General features: G+C 50.7%; 1 protein-coding gene across 14 annotated transcripts in view; it reads left to right on the top strand.

The window, feature by feature from the left end:
• Positions 1-25,805, top strand: part of Hdac4 (histone deacetylase 4) — a 255,289-nt gene that overhangs the window by 165,211 nt on the left and 64,273 nt on the right. For 11 of the 14 annotated variants that reach the window (XM_023722244.1, XM_023722243.1, XM_023722242.1 and 8 more), the window contains 2 exons: positions 1,476-1,720; positions 18,421-18,571. In XM_023722244.1, coding sequence (XP_023578012.1) covers positions 1,476-1,720; positions 18,421-18,571 — 396 coding nt within the window. Of the gene's footprint in view, positions 1-1,224; positions 1,248-1,475; positions 1,721-18,420; positions 18,572-25,805 lie in introns of those variants that run through there. The other 3 variants (XM_023722246.1, XM_023722248.1, XM_023722252.1) reach the window with 2 other exon arrangements.

The raw sequence follows: 25,805 nt of genomic DNA, 5'->3' as shown, positions 1-25,805 counted from the left end.
CCCCAAAGCCTGGTCTCCTCCACATCTTCCTGGGCCTCCATTTGGGCATTGAGGCCAGCTGGAGTCCTGCTGCCTGGGCAGTGACCACAGAAATGCTCTGGACTGAGGGGACATGCCCGCTTGCAGTCCCCTTCCCTGTGGGCTGAGACTGTGGAATGGAGCAAGTGCAGTGTTCTGAAGGAACTTGCTGTGGCTGGGGCTACCCTGGGGCTTTCCAGGGCCTAGGGATCAGAAAGCTGTGGGCTGGGTCAGGTCCTGGCCACTCCATGGGCACTCCCAGAAAGGAACCTCATCCATGTACAGTTCTGGGAACAGGAGAGACAGCAGACATTGGCCTTGGATTTGTGCCTGTCAGTCTGGGGCACATCCTGGGGTCCCTGGCTTGAGTGCTTGTTGCTGGTGGAGGAACATGCCCAGGCTAGGCGCAGTTCCTTTCGGAAGGCCGAGTCTGCAGAGTCCCAGGGGGTGGGTGCACGCAGCTGCCTGTTGGCAAGTGCAGATGATGTGCCTGGCCCAGTCCCAGTGCTCCCAGGCTCAAAGCAAAAGCCTGCAGTTTAGACTGGGTATGGTAGCACATGCCTGTAATCCCAGTTCTTGGGAGCCTGAAAACAGGAGAATCTCTGAGTCCGAGCTGTATAGTGAGACCCTGTAGACCCTGTACTTAAAAAACAAAAAACAAAACCGCCCACAGTTCCAGTGCCCACACCACCAACCTTCCGGGAAGGCGTACAGACGTGGCTCTCACCTGATGGTCACAACATGAGACCTGCCTTTCTCCTGCTTGCTTTGCCCTCCTTGGTCCTTATTGTGAGGCCTGAGATTGGCTCAGTGTCACACCCCATCAGTCACTTGTAGCCTTGCTTAACTGTCAGGAAGGCTGGAAGTGCTAGACCTATCCTTGATAAGTAAGCTTGTACCATGAACCAGGACATGCTATTGGCCCCACTTAGGTAAACATTTTCCAAGAGGGCACTCATTTTTACCATGGAAACAGACTCTTTGATCAGCCATTCATCTGGACCACTTTTGTGGCACACAGTGTTCTTGGGGCTCTTACACAACTACACAGTGCACTACAGGCAAGGAAGGGCAGAAGAGGAGGAGTGCCCATCCACATGCCCACAGGCAGCTCCTGCCTTGCCCAGCCACCACCTTGGCTGTGTCTTTCTCTTAGTTGACTTGTATGCATGGTGTCGGCTAGGCCTTGGGCCCATAATGGAGGCCTTTGAGAGTGGGGAAGGGAAGAGGTCTGCGCAAGCCTGTCTCATGGTCTGACCTCCGCTTTAGTGATCCCGTGCTTGAGGACGAGGGGCCTTAGCCCTGTGCTTGGAGCCTGCTGGGTCCAGGCCCAGTGGGGGCATTGGGGACATCAAATGTTCTTCAGCGTCCAGTCTGTGGCTGTTGTCAGGAGGGTGGCAGGAAGAGGGAAGGGTCCTGGGTGCCAGGTGACCAGCTCCGCTGTGCTCTCTCCACAGTGGATGTGGCCACGGCGCTGCCCTTGCAGGTGGCCCCCGCTGCAGTGCCCATGGACCTGCGTCTGGACCACCAGTTCTCCTTGCCTGTGGCCGAGCCAGCACTCCGGGAGCAGCAGCTGCAGCAGGAGCTGCTGGCCCTGAAGCAGAAGCAGCAGATCCAGCGGCAGATCCTCATCGCAGAGTTCCAGCGGCAGCATGAGCAGCTGTCCCGGCAGCACGAGGCCCAGCTGCATGAGCACATAAAGGTGAGGACCTGCCCCACCGGGTCAGTCTTGTCCTCCTTTACGCCTGATCCGAGGACCTGAGCTGCACGCCCCCCCCTCCAGGGCTTGAGTGTGTTTAGAGGGTGCTGGACGGTATGGGCAGCACTTCAGAGTCATCGTGTGGAAGGTTTCTTCTGAGTGTATGGTGGGAGCAGAGCGCTTGCCAACAGGAAGAAGCACTGCGCAGTCCTCTCTGGGGTGTTGCCAGCTCCCTGATGTTCTTCTAGGACCTTCTCACTTTTCTGTTTTTCCCATTGACCTTTCATACCTGGCAAAAGATAATATTTTCTTTTTATTTAGAAAGAGTAAGAAAAATCTGTTAGACAAAACCTTTTTGTTTGTTCTCTGCAGATAGCTAATCTGACTCCATTTTTTAAAAAGTAAGTAAGTTTAAAGGACACATATTAATGACATACAGGAAAGTTACGATGTGAGCTAGTCAGGCCAGTGATATCTGTGGTCCTCGCCTCCCCTCACTGTAAGGACTGTGTAGAGCAACATCATCTAATGTAGACATGTACAGATAAATTAAAACTATGAGGGTAAGTTTAAATTTTCTAGCAGCCACATTGAACAAAACGGGAAGCCCCACCCAAAAGGCTCACAGGTTTTCTATCCCTGTGCCACGAAGCTCCCTGCATCCTTAGTGTGTTTGATAGCCCTGTGTCATCTCGCTCTCTGTGGGCCTGGGGTCTAGGTGCAGCTGGCCTCAGCACCCTGGCTCATCAGGGGCTGCTGGCCACAGCTGCGGTTGGACTCGAAGCTCACTGTGGTGTGGTCTGGAGCCTCAGGTATTCAGCCAAACAGGCTTCCCACTGGGTGAGGCCCCCCAGATGAGCTAGCTGCCCAGAGAGGGGCGCCCCAGTATTTGGAGAGCCACACGTTCTGCTCATGCGTCGTGCTGCCCTCAACAAAGGATTTTTGTTTGCCTGCTGAGCAGTGGCTGCTGGGGTGTCTGTGTCAGATCCTGGCCTGCCCTGGAGGATGGGCCCAGCAGCTCTGAGTCTCTACCCAGGGATGTGTGTGCCTCAGAGGCAGCCCAGGTGGTCTGTCCTAGGCCTGTGTGCTGCTGAGTGCCTCCTGCACCTAGAACAGGATAGTTTTGGGACTAGACTCACTGGTGAGCCAGCCTTGCCTTTGCCCACACCTGCCATTTGGGACTTCTGATGGCACGCCTTGCTTCCCTTCAGGGGTGCTGGCCACAGCAGCAAGTGCAGCTTGGGAGCAAAGCACTTTCTGCCAGCCTCAGGAGGCTGCTGTGTGCCTGCTGGTAGTCACAATCAGCGGGTCATTCCAGAGCATGCCTGTGGCCCACATGGTGGCCCAAGTTAGTGCTGCCTTTCCATAACTGAGGAAAGCAACCTCACCCAGCCACTGTTTTATTTTAACTCCTTGAGCTGTCATTCTGCATTTCTGTGACTCTTAGAAGCAGTATAAAAACAGGTGTTGGCTCCTGATGACAACTCCTTCCTCACCAGTAGCATTGGGTACCATTGCTCTCCTGGTCTTGTGGGAGTGGGAAGGAAGGGCCATGCCTGTGTCATGATCCAGTTTCTCCCTGTCATGTCCCGACGCCAGTGTGCCTGGCTGCTATGCTGGGTCTCTGATGGCCATGTGCCCTAGTTGTCCAGGCTGCTGTAGGATGTGGCAGGGTTTGTGCATACTGTGGCTTCCCTGTAGAACTCCAGCCTTGATGAATTATTCCTGTTGTTTCCCGCCCTTGGGACACTCCTGTCCTTGGTCATTCGTGCAGGGGAACCTGGTAGCCATGTGTGAGTAAGGACAGCCTGGGACTTGGAGGGGTGGCTGCTGGAGCAGAGGACTAGTAGAAGACTAATATTTTTATTTATGTTTTAATATGTTTATTCTCAATCAGTTGAATTGATGTCTTTTATAAAAAGGGAGCTCAGCAGCAGACATACCCTGCACCTGTGAGGGTCATCCAGGCTGGCACTGGGATGCAGGGTCCCCTGGGTGCAGTGCCCATGTCCCTGACCAGGTCAGTGCCAGGGATGGCTCCCCCAGCTCACTCCACACAGGTGCTAGGCCTTCCAGAGGTGCCTGTGGCCCCAGGAACCTGATTCCAGACCCAGTCTCTGGGGCAGGGCCCCAGAAGTAAGAAAAGAAACTTAGCTTTCACTTTGCATTTTAAAAGTTTATTTTTTCATCAAAATGGAGATCACAAAATCCGTGAACTACATAATCATATCATTGCATATTGATTTTATTTTGATGGCTTAGAATCTGGCTATGTCACCTGTCCATTACGTTTGGCAGATATGTTGTCAGACAGACTTCTTGGACACACAATCTAATTAGTGTCATTAAATCATCAGTGAACTTGAATAGAATTTTATAATTGGAATAGAAGTCTTTAAAATAAAACTGAAATTGTTAATTTTGGGTAAGGCCCTTTGTAATGGCACTAATGCTCAGAATCATGCATGTCCTTGACATGTTGTCAAGGGCATGGCTTGTCCCTTCTTCATGGACTCTTCCCCTCCCTTGCCTGATCTCAAGAGAGTATGGTGAGGCAGAGGCAGAGGCACCAGGGTTAGTGCATAGGAAGCTGGCTGTTTCATCCCCAGCCAGGAGGCTGTGTAAAGGGCTGCCTTGAGCTGCTGCTTTGAGAGTTTGCTGTTTTTTTATATTTAAGAAAGCTCTGCTCTGCTCCTGCTCTGCTCTACTGTACTTTTTAATCAAAAAACAGGTGTGCCTGGTGTTTCCAAGTGGAAACTGTGTGAAGTTGGTGATACATAGCACATGTGTATACATCCCTAGGCCTGGCTATGTTGTGAGGCCCGAGGCCACCCTACCCTTAGTGAGGGGTCCCATGGCTGCTCTCTTCTCTCAGGCTGCCCTCAGTGCCTCCCATCCCCAGCTCCTCGCTGTACTACACTTCTCGAGGCCTTGGTATCTGTCTGTTATTCTTCTCTCATTGCTGAGACAAATACCTGACACTCAGAATTAGAGAAGGAAAGGTTTATTTAGCTCACAGTTACTGGAGGCTTCAGTCCATATTCCACTGGCTGCAAAGCAGAGCAGCATGTGGCAGAGAGCAGCCCTTCATGAAGGCAGCAAAGAGTAAGAGAGTAAAATGGAGGAGTAACAGCAACAATGGCAACAGAAAGCAAGTCTGTCTCTGTCTCTCTTATGTTACATTCAGACTATCTGCCTCACGCCAGGTGTAGCACTCACACCTATAATCCCAGCAGTACTCAGACCCATAATCCCAGTCTTGGATCACCCATAATCCCCGTGGATCATGAGTTAATCTCAAACTTTAGAAGTCCCCACCCCATGAATGCATGAGGCTTTGGGGGGACAACTAGACACAAACCGTAACATTCTGTCCCTGGACCCCCAAATTCTCATGCACATCTCTTTGTGCAAAAGGGGTTTTAGTCCATCTCTATAAGAGTTGCCAAAGTTCCAGCAGTTTCAGCATTGCTGAAAAATCCAGGTCCCAAGTCTCTTCCAAGATCTAAGACAAACTCTTAGCTATGAGCCCCAGTACAAAAGAAAAGTTAAGCTTCCAACATTCAAAGGCACAAGATAAATATTACCATTCCAAAAGTTGCAAACAACAGGGGAATACAAAAAAATGGTACCAACACAAGTCCAAAATCCAGCAGGGCAAACATTAAATCCCATAGTTCCAAATGGAACATCCGAAGTAATCTGCTCTGAGTTGTGAGCTCCAAAGGCCTTACTTGGCGCTGCCCCTAAGGCACTCTTGATGGTGGCTTCCATGGCTTCTCTCTTAGGTCAGCTTTGCTCTCTCCTTGCAGTTTCCCTTAGATGACCCACATTCCTGGCTTTTCCAAATTTCTGGATTTTCCACTAAATAGGCTTCTCATTCTCTGCTTCACACACTGCCCTCCCAGGGGCACACCGCCTGGCCTCCCAGGCCTTCTTCTGAAATCAAGGTGGAAGTTGTCTTAACCTCACAATTCCTGCATTCTGCATGTGCCTAAAACCAACACCACATGGATGATACCAAGGTCAGCTGCCAGCTAGAGCAGTAGCCAGGCTTCCTCCTCTCTTGGCTGTAGGGGTCAAGTGCCTGGATTGCTGAACACTCTGACCCTGATTCAGAGGAATAAATTCTCCACTGCCAGCGCCATTCTGGAACCTGTTGTGTCCGCTGCCACCATTCTGGAACATGTGGCTCTGTGGCTTTTTTCTCAAAGCAAAATTTCTGACCTTTGTAGTTCTGAGGCTGCGAAGGGTGGAGACCTGCTGCCTCCTATAATGCCCTCAGGCCATCCTTTCCATTCTCTGGTTCCTTCCCAGCAATGGAGATCCTCTTAGCTCTGTCTTTGCAGTCCACAGCTTTATTGGAGCTTCCTTTCTGGCCAGACTCACAACATTTTAAACCATCCTGCTGGGCTCTTTGCTCTCGAGTCTCAACATAAATCTGGCTAAAAGCCCCCAACAACAACCATGCCACTGCCTCAATATTCTGCTGCTTTGAAATATCTTTTGCCAGATTAATTAGTCTACTATCCTTAATCTCAGTCTCAGGCTAAGTCTCTGGACATGAGCAAAATTCAGACAAACTTTGGGCTAAGCCATAACATAAATCATCCACAGTCCAACAACCACTGCAATCCTTCCTCCTAGCAGAAACCTCCCCAGCCTGGTCTTCACCAGCAAGCTTTCTGTCAGCCTTCTGGTCTTCTGAGCTCTGACCCAAATCTCCCAAGCAGAAAGCTGAAGCTGTTCTAGCTCTTTGCAAGTAGACAACATCTCTGAACCTTTCCTATCTCTTCCCATAGCCATTCCCAAAAGCTTGTAAATCCCATGGTCAGGTTTAATTACATAACGGCCCCACTCCTGGTACCAATTTTGGTATGGTTTGAGTTTTTTGCAAGGTGAACAACATAGTACAGGACATGTTTTATAGTAGTATTTTATAATGAATCACCTAAGACTAGCATACTAGGAATGCAGGAGATCTGTCCACACCCTAAATACTGAAGAATCCAGCTGAGGGCCTAAAGTTCATAAGCAGTGCCTCCCACCAGTCCACCTGGAGGCCTAGAGCCCACAACAAAGTCTCATGCAGGCCCCTTCATGGATATATGCTGGAAAGGCTAAAAGGTCAGTAGTGGAAGCTAGGAAATCTACGCCAGTGGGATGAAGGGTCTGTGCTAGCAAGCTGAGGGATCTGAAGTGGAGCTAGGAAACAGTGCTCAGTGTAAGCACCAGAGCTCCCCCAAAAGTTCCACAGCCGTCCTCAGCAACAGTGAGGTCCAGAGCTCCCTCAGTGATGAGGAAAGCTGAGTTCCCATCAGGAAATCCAATGCAACAAGCTTCATGAGCCTGAGCAGTGCACCATCTTCCCCTCCGAGCCAGGAAGCGATGCTCAAGATGAGGACCCAAGCTTCTCCAAAGGTCATCAGGAAAGCCAGCATGAGAAGGTCCTCCAGCAGAACAGGGCAAGAGAACTAGTAGCTTCCAACAGCCCCAACAGCTTCTCGAAATAGCATCCCTAACAGTGTTTTGGCAGCTTTTCCTGTTCAGCCTTTATGCTGCTGGCAACAGCCCTCAGGCAGGTCTCCTGCACCCAGCACCATGCTAGTTTAATTCAGCTGGGTAGCAAGTTGACCACCAGTTAGCTATCCACCACAACCCACCCCTGTTCAACTTGATAACCATACATTTTTCTTAAACTAGTCTTTGGTGGCAGATTTGTGAAAAGTTAGCATGTGTTGATCTAGTTAGATTTACGTTAATATTATAATTACATACACACATTTTTTGCACTCATTCCTACACTAAAAACAAAATTTTTAAATAGTGATCAAAATTTAAGGTTAAAATACAATACTTTGATTAATTAATTGATTACATATATAAAGACATTAGAAACATTAAAATAATTATTACAATCACAGTCCCTATTTCCCATTAATTTTTACAAAGCATGGCAAGACTGAAAATAGGGATCTCCTGCAACTTAAATGCACTCATTTTCAGATGAAAAGCTTGAGTTCATTTTTACATTGTTCTGCTCTTAACAGTACTGTTGTCCTCTTTCATCCTTGCAATCAAAGGTCTATTAGAGTCACTCCTCTGGCCAAATGTTTCCTATCACCTGATTGATTCTTCGTTCTTAATTTCAAACATAGCTCCATCCAAAAGCTCTCAGCAGTAACGATGCCACCTTCCCAATAGTAGACTTCATTGAAATTTTTCTTGATCCACCCAGGCAGTGTCTCTAAACACAAGCAAAATGCAGACCAAATTTTTGCCAAAGCACAGTATACTCCCTGGGGCCAGCAGTCATGCAGTTCTCAGCTGAAGCCTCCTGGGCTTCATCTTAACTGGCAACATTTGCATCACTACTCTGATTTTCCAGGCTACAATCAGAGTCTCCAGTACAGTTTTACGGCATCCAACGGCCATCTCTTTGTCCAGTCTCTCAAAACATTTCCAAATTAATAAAGTTTTTTAAAGTTATGTGGCCAGGCAGTATCACAGTAGTAACCCCACTCTTGTGTCTCATTACTCTTCTCTCGTGGCTGGGACAAATACCCAACACTCAAAATTAGGGAAGGAAAGGTTTATTTAACTCACAGTTCCTGGAAGTTTCAGTCCATATTCAGCTGGCTCCAAGGCAGAGCAGCACATGGCAGAGAGCAGCCTTTCATGGTGGTGGTAAAGAGCAGCGAGCAAAATGGAGAGTAACAGCAACATCGGCTATAGGGAGCAAGTCTGTCTCTCTGTCTCTGATGTTACATTCAGGCTATCTGCCCCAGGCAGGGTGCAGCGCTCACTCCCATAATCCAAGCAGTACTCAGACCCATAATCCCAGCCTTGGATCACCCAAAATCCCAGTGCATCATGAGTTAATCTCAAAACCTAGAAGCCCCTGTCCCATGACTATGTGGGGCTATGCAGGAACAGCTAGACACAAACCATAACATTTTCCCTCATCTGTCCTTTGGCTGAAGAATTCATGTTTAGTTACTACCACTGTTTGTCTGCATCACTTACAGATGGTCACACGGCCTTTCTGATGCTTCTCTGAGTTTTCCTGGTGTTCGTAACTTCCTCCTTCCCACTTCCTGGGTTTCCTGAGATCCTGATGCAGGTCCAGTCCCACAGCTGACAGGCCTGTGCTGGGCTAGTGTAAGTGCAAGACAGCCTGGCTATCCAGTACAGACTATTAGCAAGAAGCCAGGGCTGCCTGTCCAGGCCATGCCACTACCAGCAACCAGAGTTGCTTGGGCCACTGGAGCAGTGGAGGCTTTTAAAGGAAAGCCAGGAAGGGTACCTAAGCTGCTCTGAAATGCAGACTGCTGGGAACAGGGGCTTCTGCAGGGCTGGCCTGGCCTCCTCAGTGTGTGAACCCCGGTCAGCCCAGTGCTGTCTTGTGCAGGTGCAGGTGGAGGTGGCGCCCCTCCTGGGTCTGGGGTGTGGCCAGCTGCACACCTGGCTCTCCTGTCAGTGGCTGCACTTGCCTGTGTCTGGTGCCTTTGTCTGCATCACAGTCCCGTGTGCCCTGCCCACCTTCCTGCTGCTCCGCAGTGGCCAGTGGGGTTAACTTCATCACAGGTGTGTAGCAGTGTTTCTGCTTTTCCACTTCCTGACATTTTCTGCACTTTGCTCTGTCACAATGCTGGTCTTTTTCTCATTGATACCTGAGTTAGGAATAAAGACATCACTTTAAGGTCCATTGTTATCATTGCTTGACTGCTAGTTATGTGACAAAATAACTGTTTACTTATCCTCTTCCACAACTCAAAATGTTCTTTCCTAACAGACTAGCAGAGCCCTCGCTGTATCTTGGTGGGGCCCTTGTCCATCTGCATCTGTCCCCAGTGCTCGGTGTCCTGGTGCGACACTGTCCCCACCCCGGCCCCTCCACTTAGGTGTCCTTGCTTGTCTTGTCTGTTTGCTTCTCCAGATGAACTTAGCACTGCTCAGGAGGTCTCCAGAGTTGCTGTGCGAGTGTACAGGCATTGTAGTCGGAGCCACTCCAACACTCAGTGTCAGGAGCGTGTGTGGTGTCACCCCGAGCCTGCTGCTGTCCTCGGGACGGGAGAGGCCTGCATTTATTTTTTCGTGTATGCATATAGATGCCATATTTAACTGTTTTTGAGTGTTTCTGGTTTTACTTCTGTTATGAAGAATTTACTTGTTCATTTTTTCCCCTTGATCACTGCTGACATACGCACAAACTTTGGATTTTGTTATTTCATGTGTTATCTGCCAGTGCCTAGAATTTTCTTACTAGTCCTACTAGATTTTAATTATTTCACATCCTATAATTAACAGTGTCACCTGAGAGTAACTTTAGTTGCAAAGTGTATTTAGTTGCATTAACTAAAACTTGGCATAACCATTTCAAGATCTTCGCAAAGCTGTGTGACAGTGCCTGACACTGTGCGGGATCCTTGCCAGTGGCATGCACGTCCTGCACTAAGTGGCCAACAAGAGCTATGGATGAGTCTTCATGGAGTCCTGCTTCTGTCCTTTCCATGGCAGAGACACCCTCTCCCTTCAAGCCCTTCTGTGCCCTGGTGACATGGCTTGGAAGATGAGGAAGACTTCGTGCTGGTTGTGGTCATGTCATTCATTATGGTTTATCCAGAGGCCACAGTACAGTGAAACCCCTAAAATCCACTTTCTGAAGTATGAGTGACTATACAGAAAAGTGTACACAGCACAGTAAATTAAAATATCAAGGTATGATCCCAACTGTACCAATCTGCAGATACCTACTCAGTTTACCTAATACAAGAGTGCAGAAGCATGCTTCAGACTCTAACAGCTTTCTTGGCTAGTAGCCCTGGGACATTTTCTTTTGTGTTATTTGCAATTTCATTGCATTTGGATTTGTCCAAACAGCTGTTCTTGAAGCAGCTTTGATAATAACTTGCCATGTTCAGTTGCAGAGGCCTCGTGCTGAGGCATGTACCTAGAATGAGGTGTCACTGTCCATGTTTTGGGGCACTGCCACGTGGTTGGCCCTTGGACCCTCTTCACAGGCAGCATCAAGGCACCGATGTGAGTGAGAGATGTCCCCCATGGAGCTGCCTTGCCACTGTCCTCACTGGCCACCAGCAGCACAAGGAACCATCCTTCGAGTCCAGCCCGTCCCTAGTTGCTTAATGTTATATACATCCATGCAACGCTCAGATGAATACAAAGGAGGTGCGCGTTTTATGCACGGACGTCTCCTGTGCGTGTTGGATGGTGCCAGCGAGAGGAGGAAGTGCAGCAGGCTCCCCGCAGTGATGCTGTGTCCTGCAGTGATGCTGTGCTCAGGGCAGAAGGTCGAGCTGGGCCTCTCTGGAGCTTGAGGGGGGCTCCAGGTGAGCCGCTGATCACTTGGTGTGAACAGAGATGGCCAGCTTCTTAGGCAGGGTGGTCATGCTGCTGTTGCCAGTGAGCCGGGGCTGTGTCTGCAGCTAGGTGGATGGGACAGGGTGCTGCACATAGTGGGGCCACAAGCTGCCATGTCCCCAGCAGTCACAGAAGGCCAAACTGGCTTCCGGCCTCCCTGTGGCTGGGGAAGCGCATTCTGTCCTGGGTGGTTAAGGCTTGGGACCTGCTCTCGGCGTGTAGCTATCTGTGGCCTTGTTTGCACCTGGAACTTCTCTTCTGTATTTTAACATCGTGTGCACAGGGAAAGTCTCAGCACACCTTGCTTAAGTGGTAAGCAAGATGGTCAGCACCTCTGTGGCCCCCCTACGTAGGACTCTGATCCTAGTGTCACTCTGCAGCTTCCTTCTGCTTCCTGCTGGAACCGTGGGCTGAGCAGTCGCCTTGTCCATTCTAGGAGTCACCTGTGGACATCAGCTATCATGACAGCTTCTTCATGGAGGCTGAAACCTGGACATCTTCACCCCAAGTGTGTGCTTCAGAACTGCCCATCTGAGCAGATCCTGTCCTCCAGTGAGGCCCCATGGGCCAGGCCTGGAAAGTCTAGGCAGCTCTTGGCCCTGCATCTCATGACCCTGGCATGTGGTATAGGAAGACTCAGACTTCTCCTAGCCTCCCTGCCGACACAGCAGTAGCAACGATGTGGTGGGAATCCGATGAGTGCTTGCTCCACAGAGCTCCGGCGGCCCCACAGCTGTTTAGCCAGGACTCTCGCTTATCCACCCGACCATCACCACTGTCCTAGGGGTTGCCTTTCACCCACCCTCCCAATTATTGTCTAAGAGTAAATTCTTTCACTGGAAAATATTGCATGGGTGTTACACAATTTAAATCATCTTGCCACGCTACCCCAAAACATTAAAGCTTCTAGTAGTGTGCTTCTTCCCTTCCCAGCCCACAGGTTCTTTCTAGTCTTCCATGACAAAGTGAGACTGACTCAACCATGATCTGTGCGCCTTCTTTTCATTGTAAATAGGTGTGTGTGTCTACCAGTGTTCTCCTGCACTGCATGTAGAGAGGAGTATTGATAGCTGTGTGGTATTATTTGACTCTTCCTTCCGTGGAAAGGGCCACAGTGAAAGGTCTGTGGCTGTCTGTGATGTATACCCTCTTCATTACCTGGCCCAGGAGAGGCAGCCCCGGGCTGGTCACCTAGACCAGGTGTTAATGTGCAGTAGGACTCACCTAGGTGCCTCACAGTGCTGACGCTTGGGGATGACACAGCCAAGGCCAAAGCCAGCAGGGCTTCAGGCCTGCGCCGAGAGGACCTGTGCTGAGCAGCCCCACACTTGGACTCTCTGTGCTGCCAAGAACCCGAAGGCCACTCTGGTGCCACCCTGGATCCACCCAGTTTGCCCCAGTAGCGCATGGCATGTGAAGGAGCGTCTGCCCCACGTCTCCCACTCTGTCGTGGCCCTGCCTTCTTTTCTAGCTGCAGTGTCTGCCAAGCAGAAGCAGCTTCTGTCTGTTTCCATGGGGTAGTTTATATAATTAAAGCTGTACTTAAAATCAGAAGTTTGTGTGCTGTGTGATCTTCCAGGGGCCGCGGGACTGGGAGACTTGCACGCTGACTTCGTCCAGGCTGCTCCTGGCGGGCTCTCACTGCCAGCACTCCGTTCACAGAGAGAGCTGTGTGCTGGGACAGTGAAGCCCGAGTCTCCAGCCTGGAGTGGGGGAGAGGTGCTGTCTGTACAAGGGTACAGGCCCAAGTGGAGCTAAAAGCTGGACTGGGACACTTGGAGATGGGTAGGGCCTGGAGAAGAAGTCTGTGCAGCATTGAACCTGACCTCTCCATCCTGGCCCTGTCTCTGCACCCCAGTGTTGCTTTACCCACACCCCAGGAGTGTCTACGGACAGCCAAGTCACCCCACCTGGCCTGGAGCCCCAGCAGTGGGCGTCCATCTACACTGTAGACTGTCCTTTCATGGGCCTGTGTGCAAAGATGTGCCTGCTTGTCTTTGTGACATTTGTGAACCCGCAGGTGGCAGCAATAAAAGAGAGGTTGATGGGTGCTGACTGCTGCTGGTTATGTGGTGATGGAAGACAAGAGGTTTATTTTCACTGTGCTGAAATGAAAGTATCTTTTGTATCTGAGCCATTTAATCTAGTGAGTAAGGATGCAAATGATCCCAGATCCTGGAGTCCACAGAGGACGACAGTTTAGTCCCAGATGCTTTATCAAAAACCATGACCAAATGGCACAATTCCACTGGTCAGCAGCAGGCCCCATGCCCAGGGCTGACTGCTTATTTTCCTCACTCTGTTAAAAGCCGTTCTGGTGAAGAAACGTAATGAGCCTCAGAAAAGTCACTGAGATGTCATAAAAACTCAGAGTGCCTGCACGGAAAGTCACAACTAGTGCATTACAAGGCCACATGACATAACTCCTTGAGCACCAGGGCCAGCTCTGGGTGGACATGGGCGCCTGGCTGCAGTCCAATTGCCTCCTGGCTCCCGTGCCAGCAGCACCAGGCTTTCAGACTTATGCATTCTGCAGGATGCACTGGACCTGCATGCTCGTCCCCAGGTACCTGCTGGAAGTTGTGCGGTATAGCTAGAAGCAAAGGTGGCCGTGAGCCTGCACCCAGGACGAGAAGTGGAGCCTATGAGGGGTGGCAGGCCCCCGCCAGGGCACAGTGCCATGGGCCGGCGTGGGCTGGACACCTGCTGCGTGCCTGTGCTTCAGAGCAGCAGAAGTCTGTGGTTGATTCAGAGGGGTGGGACTCATGCATGTGCTACTCAGGAGCTGGTCGTATGAGCTCTAGGTCACACACAGGTGGGTAGGCACATTATTCTGTCCCCAGGGGTAAAAGGTGCTGCCACAGCGGCCTCGCCTGGCGGCTCAGGTCCTCAGAGGCCACCTCTCGTGTACTGCATGTTGCATGTGGGCTGGCACTAGCTGGCATATCAGAGAGGAGGCAGAAGGGCCTTGGTCAGAGACCGTGGGCTATGCTGGTCTCAAGGGCAGCACCGCGGCAGCTGTGCTTGCCACAGGAGGCAGGCAGGTGGCCCTGCTGCCCACAGCAGGAGAGGCCCTAAGGGAAGAGGCCCAGTGCCAGTCCCGGGTGGGCCGTACGTGCAGAATGTTGGTGGCGAGCAGTGGTGGAGGGACAGCTGCCGCAGTACACGCCGGCAGCTCAGTGCTCAGTGTAGTCCCAGTGGACACTTTCTGTTGAGGCGTTTCCTGTGCAGAAGATGGGAGGATACTCACTGGCTTGAGGTTTGACTTTAAGCACAGCTTTAATTTTATAAACTAAACTTGTGGAGTAGGAACAGTTTTTTTTTATTCCTATTTGCACATTTGCTACCATTTATAGTCAGAAAAACAGAAGGCTGCTGTTACAAGGCCTGTGCTGCTGCTGGAAGCCAGGCATGTATGTAGCCCGTAAGTATCCTGGCCTCTGAAACCTTTTGACGCCGTGGCACAGGGGGCTCCAGGACACACAGCCCGACCCAGGTGTCTGTGGGGTCTTGCCCAGCAATGCGTGGGTCACACGGTGCCTCTGGGCTCTAGGCCACTCGACTTCCTGGATGGGCATGTTCTTAGTGTGTGTGAACCCTGGCTGGAGAGGCCAGCAGTTGATGGCATGGACCAGTGCTCGTCCTCGCGAGGTGCAGCATGACAGTGTGCTTTCGTCCAACCTGCCTGGGATGTCTTCCGATGTTCAGCTGGATGAGAATCACAGGACAGTGGGAGCTTCCGCAGTCAGCTGAGGGTGCTGTCTGCGGCCTGAGAGTTGCTTCCTCCTCTGTCTCTCCCTCTGCCTCCTTCTCTTCTTCCCTCCCTCCCTCCATTTCTCTCCTCTTTTCTTTCCCTTGGACAGTGCCTACCTGCTTGTCCCCAACCTCAGTCCTTTTAGCACAGTAGAATTTTATTTTTACTTTTTAAAACTCTAGTTGGGTTTCCATTTGAATATCTTATCTAGTAAGTTTCAAGTCAGTCAGAGAAGCTCAATTCTAGGGATGTGATACATGCTTCAGAGCTCTGTGTGGGCTTAAAAGTAAACTTGGGGCCGGGGAGATAGCTCAGTGGCACAAGTGCCTGCCTGGTAAGCACGAGGTCCTGAGTTTGATCCCTGATACCCCCCCCCCAAAAAAAAGTAAACTTAATGTTAACATCTAGTTAGAATAATGGTTATCTACTTTTACTGGTTCTGTTTTCTTAGAAAAGTTAGGTCATCTTATTTTGAATTGTGCATCATAGTTTTAGTCTGCCAAAGATAGCTTCTCAGCATTCTATTCCACATGGGATGGTTTCACCTTTGCACTTGTTAGTGAGGCAATAAGTGTAGACACTGGATTGTACCTAACTTAAAATCAGCATGTCTCCAAGTGCTGTTTCCACAGCCTGGAGCTTCTTCTGGGGGGTACATGCTCGCCACTGTATCCAGTGAGTGAAGGTGTGAGTAGGCATGCTGAGCACTCCCATAGCCAGCAGGGAGCCAGCCATAGGCCTGCTGACCCCTTCTGCCCCTGCCAAGGATGCCCCAGGTGGGGCGTGAGCCGTTCCTTCCTGGGCCAGACCCACCTGCTGCACAAAAGCAGTCTTTCCCCAGGGAGGGCACTACTCTCACCTGGCTCAGGCACACCCCCATTCCCACTTGGGGTATGCCCCTGCCCACACCCTCTTTTGCCACTCAGTCCCTGTGCTCCTGCCCTAATGAAGGCAAAGGCCAGAGGGCAGTGTGGTGGACTTGCTGGCTCTCTCTGGGAGCTCATACCGCCAGTTGGGCCTTGCTGCATGTGACCATCCCTGGAGCTAACAGTTCTGACCAGAGCCCAAGGTCTGGCTGATGGGCCCTGTCCCTGGGCTCCCAGCATGTGCGCTGGGATGTGGCACCAAGCCTTTCCTGTAGCCCTGGGGCAGTGATCCCAGGAGGCCAGTGAGCTGGGGAGGCTGGAGCTGGAGTCTCTGCTAGGGACGAGGGAGCCACCTTTACCCCAAGTTGTCTGTGGAAGGTGCTGTGGCCTTGGGATGCCCACACATCATGCCACACACTGCATCCCTACCTCAGCAGTTGTGTTGGTTTTGTTTGCCTATTGCTACTGCCGGTTTCTTTTGTTTCCCTAAAAATCATTTCACTGGCCCACACCTGTGTTCATGCCTGGGCTGTACGGTTCACTTTAGGGTGGCAGAATGAGAATGGTGGGGTTAGAAAGTCTTACAGTCACTGTCGTTTTTCCTTCTCATTCTTGACATCCTATGACTTGAAGTTCATGAAGCCACAGACATGCTGAGTAAGTACTGCCTCACATCTCTAACCAGAGGAAGCTGGGTAACCAGAGGTCCTTGTGGACCTGGACTCAGGAGGCTGACGGAAGCCCAGGTGGGGGTCCTCATCTTCCTGCAGGTCTCCTGCCAGGAAGTGGTTAAGCCCAGGCCGTGGCCCTCCCTAAATGTGAGGTTTGAGAGGTGCATGTCAAGGGCCTGGGGTGGGCATTGGCCACACTGACCACCAGCCACCTGAGTCTGACCAGGTGGTGTTGCAGGACGCACAGAGCTCAGGGTCAGCTCGGCCCTTACTGGGGTGACCCTGTCAGGCAGGCCTGGGAGATATCCCTAAGTGTACAGTTGGCCCTGTGGACCTCACCAAGGGTGCAGCTTCTGCACACACTCAAGTACACAGACCACACATGTACTTGCCTGCACAGCCAGCACACCATCCCCCACAGCTGTCTGTGCACACATCTCACACCTGTGCACTTAAGCATGCCAGGTTACTCACCCTGCCCGGTCCTCTTGCCACACTCCAGAGCTAGTCTGCCTGCTCAGGTCCTCCCCGATAGGCAGTGTGTCTCTCTGTGCCTGTTTCTTCCTCTGTAAAGCACCTCCTGATGCCCTTGTGAGGACACAGTTCTCAGTGTAAAGCACTCAGTAGAGCCTGCAGGACACTGTTAGCACCCTTCCCTGGGCCCCTTTTGGTTGGTGTCCCACTTGTGACTGACTGAAAGAACTTTTGGGGGAGTGCTACTGGGATTGATCACAGGGGTTTTTGTACTGAGTTATATCCCCAACCTTTTTTAGATAAGGTCTTACAAAGCTGCCGAGCTGCCTGAGTGGGCTAGACCTTGGAGTCCTCCTGCCCTGCGGGGATCAGAAGAGTACACCACCAGCAGCCTTGGCTTAAAGGAGGGTGAGGGGCATGCACATTGGTTTCCTCCACAAAAAAGGCCTGTGGGCCATGCTGGTTGCCTGTGGTCAGCCACAGCTCCCTGTGATGTAAGGCCAGCAAAGCCCCATGGGAATCACAGCTATGAGCTCAGGGAGCACTGGGGAATGACGGCACCCAGGTGTGTGGAGCACCCAGGCCCTGCAAGGATGTGGTGGAGGCCCTGGGCAGCCACATCCCAGGGCCAGGGCAGAGCTAGGTAGTAGCCTCCTCTGCTCATGTCCCAAAATGGCAGACCTGGTACCTAGTGAACTTGAATAGTTTTCCCATGTAGCTTTGGCCACTTTGGGGGACTTCTCATTTGTTTGCCTCTTTAGTGTGTTGCTTATATTCTTAAGAATTGATCAAATCACTTATGGATTTCATTTATCTTCACATCATGATTACTGCACATAATTAATTAATTTTACCTTTATATCATGATGCTATTTGTCATAGTGACAGTTTACACTTTTGGGTCTTCAAACATGTTGTATTTGAGAGGACCAGAGGTACTATATGCACAACAGGTATGGTTGTATGCTCGGACGGCTGTGTGCCCCTGCAGACCATGTTGGGGTCGACAGGCAGTCTCAGGCTCCTGTCTCAGTGCCCTTCCCCTTGCGCTGCGCCAGCGCTGGCCCCTTGCTGTTGGTGGTTCATCTGTGTCCAGGGGTCGTGTTGTGGCAGGGCAGCCTCTCTCATGAGAGTACACTTGGTGTGTCTGGGTCTCCTGGGGTTGCTCGCATCCAGGAGGCCATGGGGAGTTACATACAGGTTCTTCCTCCAGGGGCTGTGCACTCAGAGACCTCCTAGGATGGAATTGTGGGACTTGGGTCAAATGTGTCCCACGTCCTAAGACACACTTGGTGGTTGTCCCAAGTGGGAACCACTGTTCCCACCCCTCAGAGCGCCCACCCTGCAAGGTGGCGGCTGCTCCTTGGTGCTCTCATCTAATGACAGAGGGTTGGGTGTGCGTCCCCACAGCTGCTCTCCCGCATACCTGGGGGCACCCTTAGATGTGCAGGGTGAGAGACCTTGCAGTGCCCGAAGAGCACTGGGGCAGATGGGTGGGTGCTGGCTCTGGTGTGGCGAGTCCCTAGGCCCTGACATCCATGTCTCTTCTGCCCGCAGCAGCAGCAGGAGATGCTGGCTCTCAAGCACCAGCAGGAGCTGCTGGAGCACCAGCGCAAGCTGGAAAGGCACCGCCAGGAGCAGGAGCTGGAGAAGCAGCACCGTGAGCAGAAGCTGCAGCAGCTTAAGAACAAGGAGAAGGGGAAGGAGAGTGAGTGTGGAGGGCTGGGAGGCGAGGGCGGGCAGGGCGGCCTTGGGTTCGAGGGATCCACTGCAAGACTGCTTGGGACCCCTCACAGACTTCTTATAGGGCATTAACATCCATAACTCAAACCAGATCCACAGTGTGTTTCATCCTCAGGGGCTACTCTGAGCTTTTCAGACACATTTTTTCTGTGAGTTCTAAGAAGTGACTGTTAATTGAAAGGCCAACCTGCAGCTTAGCCCAGACCCTGGCAGGGCCAGTGGCTCAGTCTCATTTGCTTCCAACCCTGGCCCTTCTTTGCTCAGTGGCTATGTGTATGCATGCAGAAACAACATGTGTGGTCTCCTCACAAGGGAGGCACACATTTGACAGGTGAGAGACCATTCTTTGACTCCAGGAAAAGGTCACTGTGCTGACCTGCTGAGAGCACCTCGGGCTGGCAGCCCTGGAGACAGAGTGCAGCGTGACAAGACTTGTTGCACTCCAGTGCTCTTGGGATGCTGTCCCTGTGTCCCTGGCCTGCTCTGGTCCTCCTGTGTTGCATGAGCACCCTGGGCTTGGGTGCATTTGTGCACTGTGGCTGACAGCCTGTTGAAAGGACACACTCGGCACCTTCACCAGAGTTGGGGACATGTGGGTCCAGGCTCTGAATTTCTGCCCAGGATGTCTGTGCTCATTTGGAGTTGTGTGTCCCACTGTCCTCTTGAGAAGGGTGCAGGACTCCAGCCAACATCAGTAGGATTTAGGTCCCCACGAGCCTCTTTCAGCCAAGGGAGCCAGGCTGGCTGCTTGCCACTTGGCAGCCTGTAGAGCCCCTCAGAGGCCCTGTGGTCCTGTTGCACCTAGAGTCCTGCCCCTAGGGACCTGCAGGGTCACACACCCCCTGTGCGTCCTCAGGAACTGTGCTGCTCACTGAGAAGGTACTGTGTAGCTACCAGGACTCAGTGTTCTTAGGAAAAATATCTTCAAGTAAGTGTATTCTTACAACTTTTTGAAAACTCTACCTTCAAATTTCTCAATATTGAACATATAGATGATGACATAAAACATGTGAGGCATACAGGACCGTAAATTCACTGACATTGGCCTGACAATGAAGAGATGCCCAGATCCCTGTGAGGGTCCTGCTCTGGTGCACCCATTCCCGCCTTCACAGAGGGCCTGCTTCTTACTGAGCTACATTACAAGTGGCCCTCTTGGTCCTGGAAGTGTAGTTCTCACTTCCAGACTGGCCTCGTGTTAGTGTCGCGGGGCATGTGCTCTCTTACGGCAGGCTTTTCACCTCCCTCTTGCTTCCAACACTTGCCCACATGGCACAGGGCCAATGTAGCATCACTTGGGCCTTTACTTGGTGCTGAGGGCCTGTAGATGACTGTCACACTTTATTTCCTAGAGTATCTCCCTTTGTGTGTTCCCAAAAGTGGCTCTTAGCAGGCCTGCAGTGTGCAAGACATGCATTGGCCTGCCTTGCAAATTAGCGTTCAGTCCAGGTAGGAGACGGGTTTACTGCAAGGACTTGCTTCCTTGACACAGGGCTAGTGAGGTGTCTGGCCTCTGTGTAGCTGGCCCTCGGGTGGGTGGGCCCAGGCCATCAGTCAGTTGGGCAGCTTGGGGTTAGGCCTTCCCATACCATGACCATCAGAGGACCAGCTCTTCAGAGACTCAGGTCCCAAGGTTAAGGTCAGGCCTACAGAAGGAGCAAGGTGCAACACTCAGCCTGCTGCCCAAGTGACTTTCCTTGTTACTGCACAGCACTAGCCCTGATAGGCAAGCTGACACAGGGGACCTTAAGTCGAGGCCGTCTCCGCTTTAATCACAGAACCTTCCTGTTACACCTAATGAGTATTTGACTGGACACAGGAGAAATCCAGCTGGTGTGGAGCAAGACTGTTTTCTAAGCTGCCCACACTTGTTTAGGTTTAAACTAGCAGCAATTTGTACCCTAGGAGGTGGGGAGGGAGGGCCTGGATGAGGTGCCTAACCTGAGCAGCCTTCTGCAAGGGGCATGATATGTAGTGACCCTAAGGAGGCCGTTGCTGCACACTGGAGACAGGCCAGTGGGTCCTAGGGCCGTCGCAGGAGCTAGGGTTTCTTCCTCTGGAATGGAGTAGAGCCCAGAGCATGGTCAGACTCCCTTTCCTAGGGCCCAGACTGGCTGCTGTGCTGGGGAGAGGGCAGAGGGGGCCTCTTGAGACTGTTCCTGGGGTCATGTTGGGGGTGGGGGTTGTCGAGTGCTTGGAGTTGTCAGGGTAGGGGTTTTCCCATCTCATGGACTGAGCCCACGGATGGTAGAAGTACTCCATAGTCTGCCTGGGAGTAGATGGTCTGGGGGGAGCACCCTGGCAGTGGTGGTGGTGTCAGCTGGATGAGTCCAGCATGTGAGCCAGTGTTGCTCTTGCAGCCACTGTAGGTAGACATGGGGTGACCAGTGAGGGAGTCGCCTGCCCCACTCCATGTCCCTGCCCCGCTGACGCACAGGGAGCAGGTGACATGGGGAGTTGTCTCTCCCAGAAGGCACTTAGTATTTAAAATTCAGCATGGACAAACCTCAAATAGTGAGAATGGCCAACCATGTAGATAAATCATTTTAATAAGCTTTTGTTGAAACTTTAAGCTATAATAATGCACAGCAGCATAGCTGTGCAGATAATGCACTCTTGTAAAGCCTGTCTTTCACTTTGTCTATGTAATATGTAGGAATGTGAGATAGTGTATGGGGAGCTGCTAGGGAATTAATCAACTTGTGCCACCTTGTAGCCTCCCCCAGACAAAGCATCAGGCACCAGGTATCTGCAGCCACCAGAGCACTCTTCCTCCCGAAGTCACTCTCCTCCCGACCTCTAGCACAGGTTAATGCGGCTGCTTTTGAGATGTATATAAATGGAGCCATTAATACGTAAGCTTTGGTGTCTTGCTGCTGCTTCCATTCACAGCTCATGAAATGTGTACAATTTGATCTTTGCAAGTTCCTTCCCTGTTACTGCTGCTTCCTGTCACATCACTAGACATGCCAGCATGGTGACTGTTCTGTGACCAGTGGGTGTTTGCATTGCTTCCTGGCTGGAGCACCAGCTGCTATGTGCTTTCTGGTGAGTGGACACTTGCACAGCGAGCTGCTGAGCCCTAGGGTGTGCACCATGCCTGCAGGCTCACAGAGTAGTGGTGCCAGGCCCCACTCCCGCCGCTCCTGCAGGAGACTTTTGCTCGCTGTCCTGTCCTCACCAGGCCTGCCACATTGGGGCTTGTAAGCAGTGATGTGGCGGTACCTGCTGTGCCTTGTGTTTGCACGCGTTGTTGCATAGCAGGTGTTTCCTCTGCTGTGGTCATGCAGGTCTCTTACCGGTTTTGCTGAGCTGTCTCCTTGTTTCTCATCTTCTGGAGCTCAGCCCTTTGTCATTGTCCATGCTGGGAGCCCCTTTTCCACTGTGGACTGTGCCTTTCGCTGTCCTTGCAGTAGAAGCGCGGCACATGTGTTCTTATTCTCCTGTGGTCTGATTTCTCAGTGTCCCCTGTTGTGTGTCTGTGTTGCATTCAGGAGAGCTTTCCCAGCTGGCTTGCTGGAGCATGCCTGCACTCCCATCACTTGGTAGGCTGAGGCAGGCGGCTCAGAAGTTCAGGAAGTTCTTCATCTGGAGAACTGAGTGAGATTGTCTCAAGATTAAAAAAGGCAAAGGATGCAGCTCAGTGTAAATGCCCTAGCTTCAGTGCCCAGAGTCAGAAAACAGAAAGGGAGCTGCAGAATCGTGAACACATTCTCTCACCATCTCCTGTGTACAGTAGGCCACAGTGGCCGCTGCGAGACTTTCCTGTGGGGCCCCAGCAGGCCCTGCACCCGCCCTGCTGCACATGAGTGGGATGTCATCACCTGGCTGCATCCGCACTCCCGGTCTGCCAGCTGATGCTCCCTGTTCTGCCCTTGCACGTCGGGACCATGCACTTTCAGCCACGGCAGCTTGGGTGTGAGGCTGTGCCCGGCAGTATAAATCTTTCCTATTTGGGCACTTCAATTTTTTCTTTGAAATTTTAGAGTCAGTTAGTACTGTCCACAGATTTTCGAGGTTTTTCTCTCCTATTGCACTGATTCTTGGTTTTGTGCCTAGCAACCTTGCTAAGCTCAGATATTGTAATTATCAGTAGATTGAGCTGGACTTTCAGCATAGAAAATTGTCCATAAGTGATAGCAGGCTTATTCCTTCCTTCCAACTAGGTGCCTCTCATGCCTCTCCTTGCACGGTGTACTAGAGCGGTGGGGACTCGTGAGAGCACTGGTGGACAGTAGTAAGAGCAGCCCTCACTGTGTGTGCCACCCTTTGCTGTTCAGCGCTGTGTTCTAGAGGGGCTTTCTTTGTACTTTTCATTTGCTTGTGTATTTGTTTCTAAAGGGGCCTCTATATCTGCTTCCAGGTGATTGCCTTCCACTCCCCATTTGCTAGGTTCAGTATAAAAAGGCACTCTTTGTAGCAGCTATCTCAGCATCTTTTGGAGATAGTTATGTGATCACTGCTGTATTTGATTAATGCGATGAATTTTATAGATTTATTTGAACAGAAATTCTGACTTGCATTTTTAAATAACCCCTTTTGACTGAGTCATACTACATTATTTCTTTTATGTACTTCAAGCTTTAAATTGCCATTAACTTTATATGTTTGCAGGTGTGTTCATGAGAAAGCCTGCCCAGCATGTCCATTCCTGGAATGTCTTTATCAGGTCTGATCCTGTGGCCGTGCTGGCCTCATGAGCATCGTTCCCTCGTATATGTTGCTACTGTTAGATCTAAAATGTCCCCCGAAGTCTTCCACGCACAGAGGTGGGTGCTGGTCCAGAGAGCCCGTCCCAGCCTGCGTGACCTCGCACTCCAAGCTCTTGCCCGGCTCCTGCCGGCCCCGTTCTTCCAAGCTGGCCCAGGGAGAAAGCTTCCGCAGGGGGCCTTGCTGCCATGGCTCCTGCTGGCACCTGCGGGCTGGGTCTGGCCCCTCTGGAACCAGTGTGCACTTCGGTGGGCGTGGAGTTGGGTATTGTTGTCTCAGAGGCCAGGCAGTGACTAACAGGTCTGTGATTTCTCTGTGTTGGCTGTTTTGTTTCATTTGTTTTTCTTGATCAGTCTCTAGAGGCTTATCAATTTTAATAGTCTTTTTCAGAGACCCAGCTTATAGTTTGATGGATGCTATCTGTTCAGTATTTGTTTCTCTAGTTCATTAATTTCTACTAAGCTTATTCCTTTTTCTACTTTGAGTTTAATTTGTAGCTCTTTTTCTATTTTTATGAGACAAATACCTAAATTATTGATTTCAACTGTCTTTCCAACTACGCATATTTATACATTTCCTCCTGAGATAGAAAATTAACTATATCCTTAAGTTTTGGTATGTGGTCTAACCATCTTTGTCCTGTAATTGCTCTGGCCCATTTACACTTAAAGCAATTATTGGTATGCTTATATTTAAGTATATTGTTGTGATTTATGAACCCTAGTTATCCCAGCCATTCTTGCTTTTTTTACTGTTTTGTTTTTAATCTCCTTTTGTGCCAGCCAGAAAGGGATCCGTCTGCTGTCCCTCTACCCTTGGCATTGCACTAGCCGCCTTTTACTCTCAGGTCTGATCTAAATTAGTGCTCTCTTCTGTGATGACGTAAGGATCTTCTAGTTCTGTAGCTCTTAACTTGCATACTGTTTGTTTGTATTCATGTTTATGTTTAAAGTGAACAGAGCTGATCTTCGCTCCTTGGGTTATACATTTCCGTCTCTCCTTTTATATACTCCAGTCCGGCTTTCCTCTGTGATGGTTTGCTTTCCAGAAGGGCTAATCTGAAGAGCTCCCCATTCTTCGACTTCACATACATCTTTGGATGGTATTTTGTGGGAATTATAGTTTTATATGTACTTTTCTCTGCACTCTAAGGACCCAGGTCCCTTTTCTGCTGATCTCTATTGTTAATCTGCAAAAATTAGCAATCAGACTTATTCCTGTTTTGGAGATCATCTTTTTTTCCCTGGCTACTTTCAAGATTTTCTCTCATCTTTGGAGTTTTTAAGTTTTCTTTGGGCTTGCTTTTGTTTTCATCTATTCTACTTGGGCTTCATAGTTTTAAAATCTGTATTTTTAATGCACCGATCAATTCTTAGAACTGATGATCTTAGCTTTCTTCCCAACAAATGCTGCTCCTGCCCAGCTGCACGCAGTCAGCCTGAGGCTTCGGGTGCACTGTTGCCCTTCCCACGTCTCCAGGTTGCTTGAGCCTCTTTGTGCTTCCCTTTTGTTCCTTCTGGCTTTTGGTGTGCATTTTCTAACCTGTGATGCACTTGTTTAATGTGTGCCTCACCTGCAGCAGCAACTGCTGCTTGGCTCAGCTGCTAGGTGTTTCCTTTAATGTCCACTACTAGATAACTAGGCTGCAGGGGCATTTCTGAGTCCTGTCTTTCCTGCATGTTGTTTCCTTTCACTTGTTGTCAGTCTGTCTGTCTCCCCAGTGTGCCAGGATATTTAGTTTCTGCCTTAGATTCCCTGAAGAACTCTAGAGAGTGGGCGCAGGCTGTCCCTGTGCTCCTTTAACTTGGGTTCAAGCTTAAAGGAGCACAGAGGCAGTGAAACCTCTTCAGCACCGTGCTTGTCCTTGGCCAGAGGCAGTGAAACCTCTTCAGCGCCGTGGCCCTGTCGGGCTGAGCTGCGTCCAGGCAAGTTTCTGGCAGGCCTGCTAGGGCTGAGGTGCGCATCCTGCCCTCACCCCACCCCACCCCCACCCCTCCCCCTCCCCCCAGCCTGCTCCTCCTGCACACGGAGCCCCTGCCCTGGCTCTGCATGTTTCCTTTTCGCCAGCTTAGCAGTGCTTTCTTCCTGAGAGCCCCCCTGCCTCCAGCAGCACCACATGCCCAGAGGCCTCCGTGCCTCCCCGCTTGGCTCAGAAATTCCACCAGCTCTCACATCCAGACCCGCTGGACTTAGTTTTATTACATGGTCCAAGTGACCTGAAGCAGTGATCCTTACGTAAGTTCACTTACTGAGAACAAAATACCTGACAGTCTTGGATTTGCTTCACATGCTCTTTCCTTTACACTGCTTGTTTTCTTCATTATGTCTAGACTGAAAGATTATATTCAGGTTTGGGGATTTGCCTTTGTGTAATTTTTAAGTTACAAAATTAACATTTTGCCTTTAATTAATCCTCATTAGATTTAAAGTAATTCCAAATGAGACTTGAAAAAAAATTTTTGTTCTAAAAGGAATTAAATAACTATAAA

The sequence above is a fragment of the Octodon degus genome, unplaced genomic scaffold (assembly GCF_000260255.1).
Source record: "Octodon degus isolate 3935 unplaced genomic scaffold, OctDeg1.0 scaffold00089, whole genome shotgun sequence".
Taxonomy (NCBI): domain Eukaryota; kingdom Metazoa; phylum Chordata; class Mammalia; order Rodentia; family Octodontidae; genus Octodon; species Octodon degus.
This window is presented reverse-complemented; position numbering and strand designations above follow the sequence as displayed.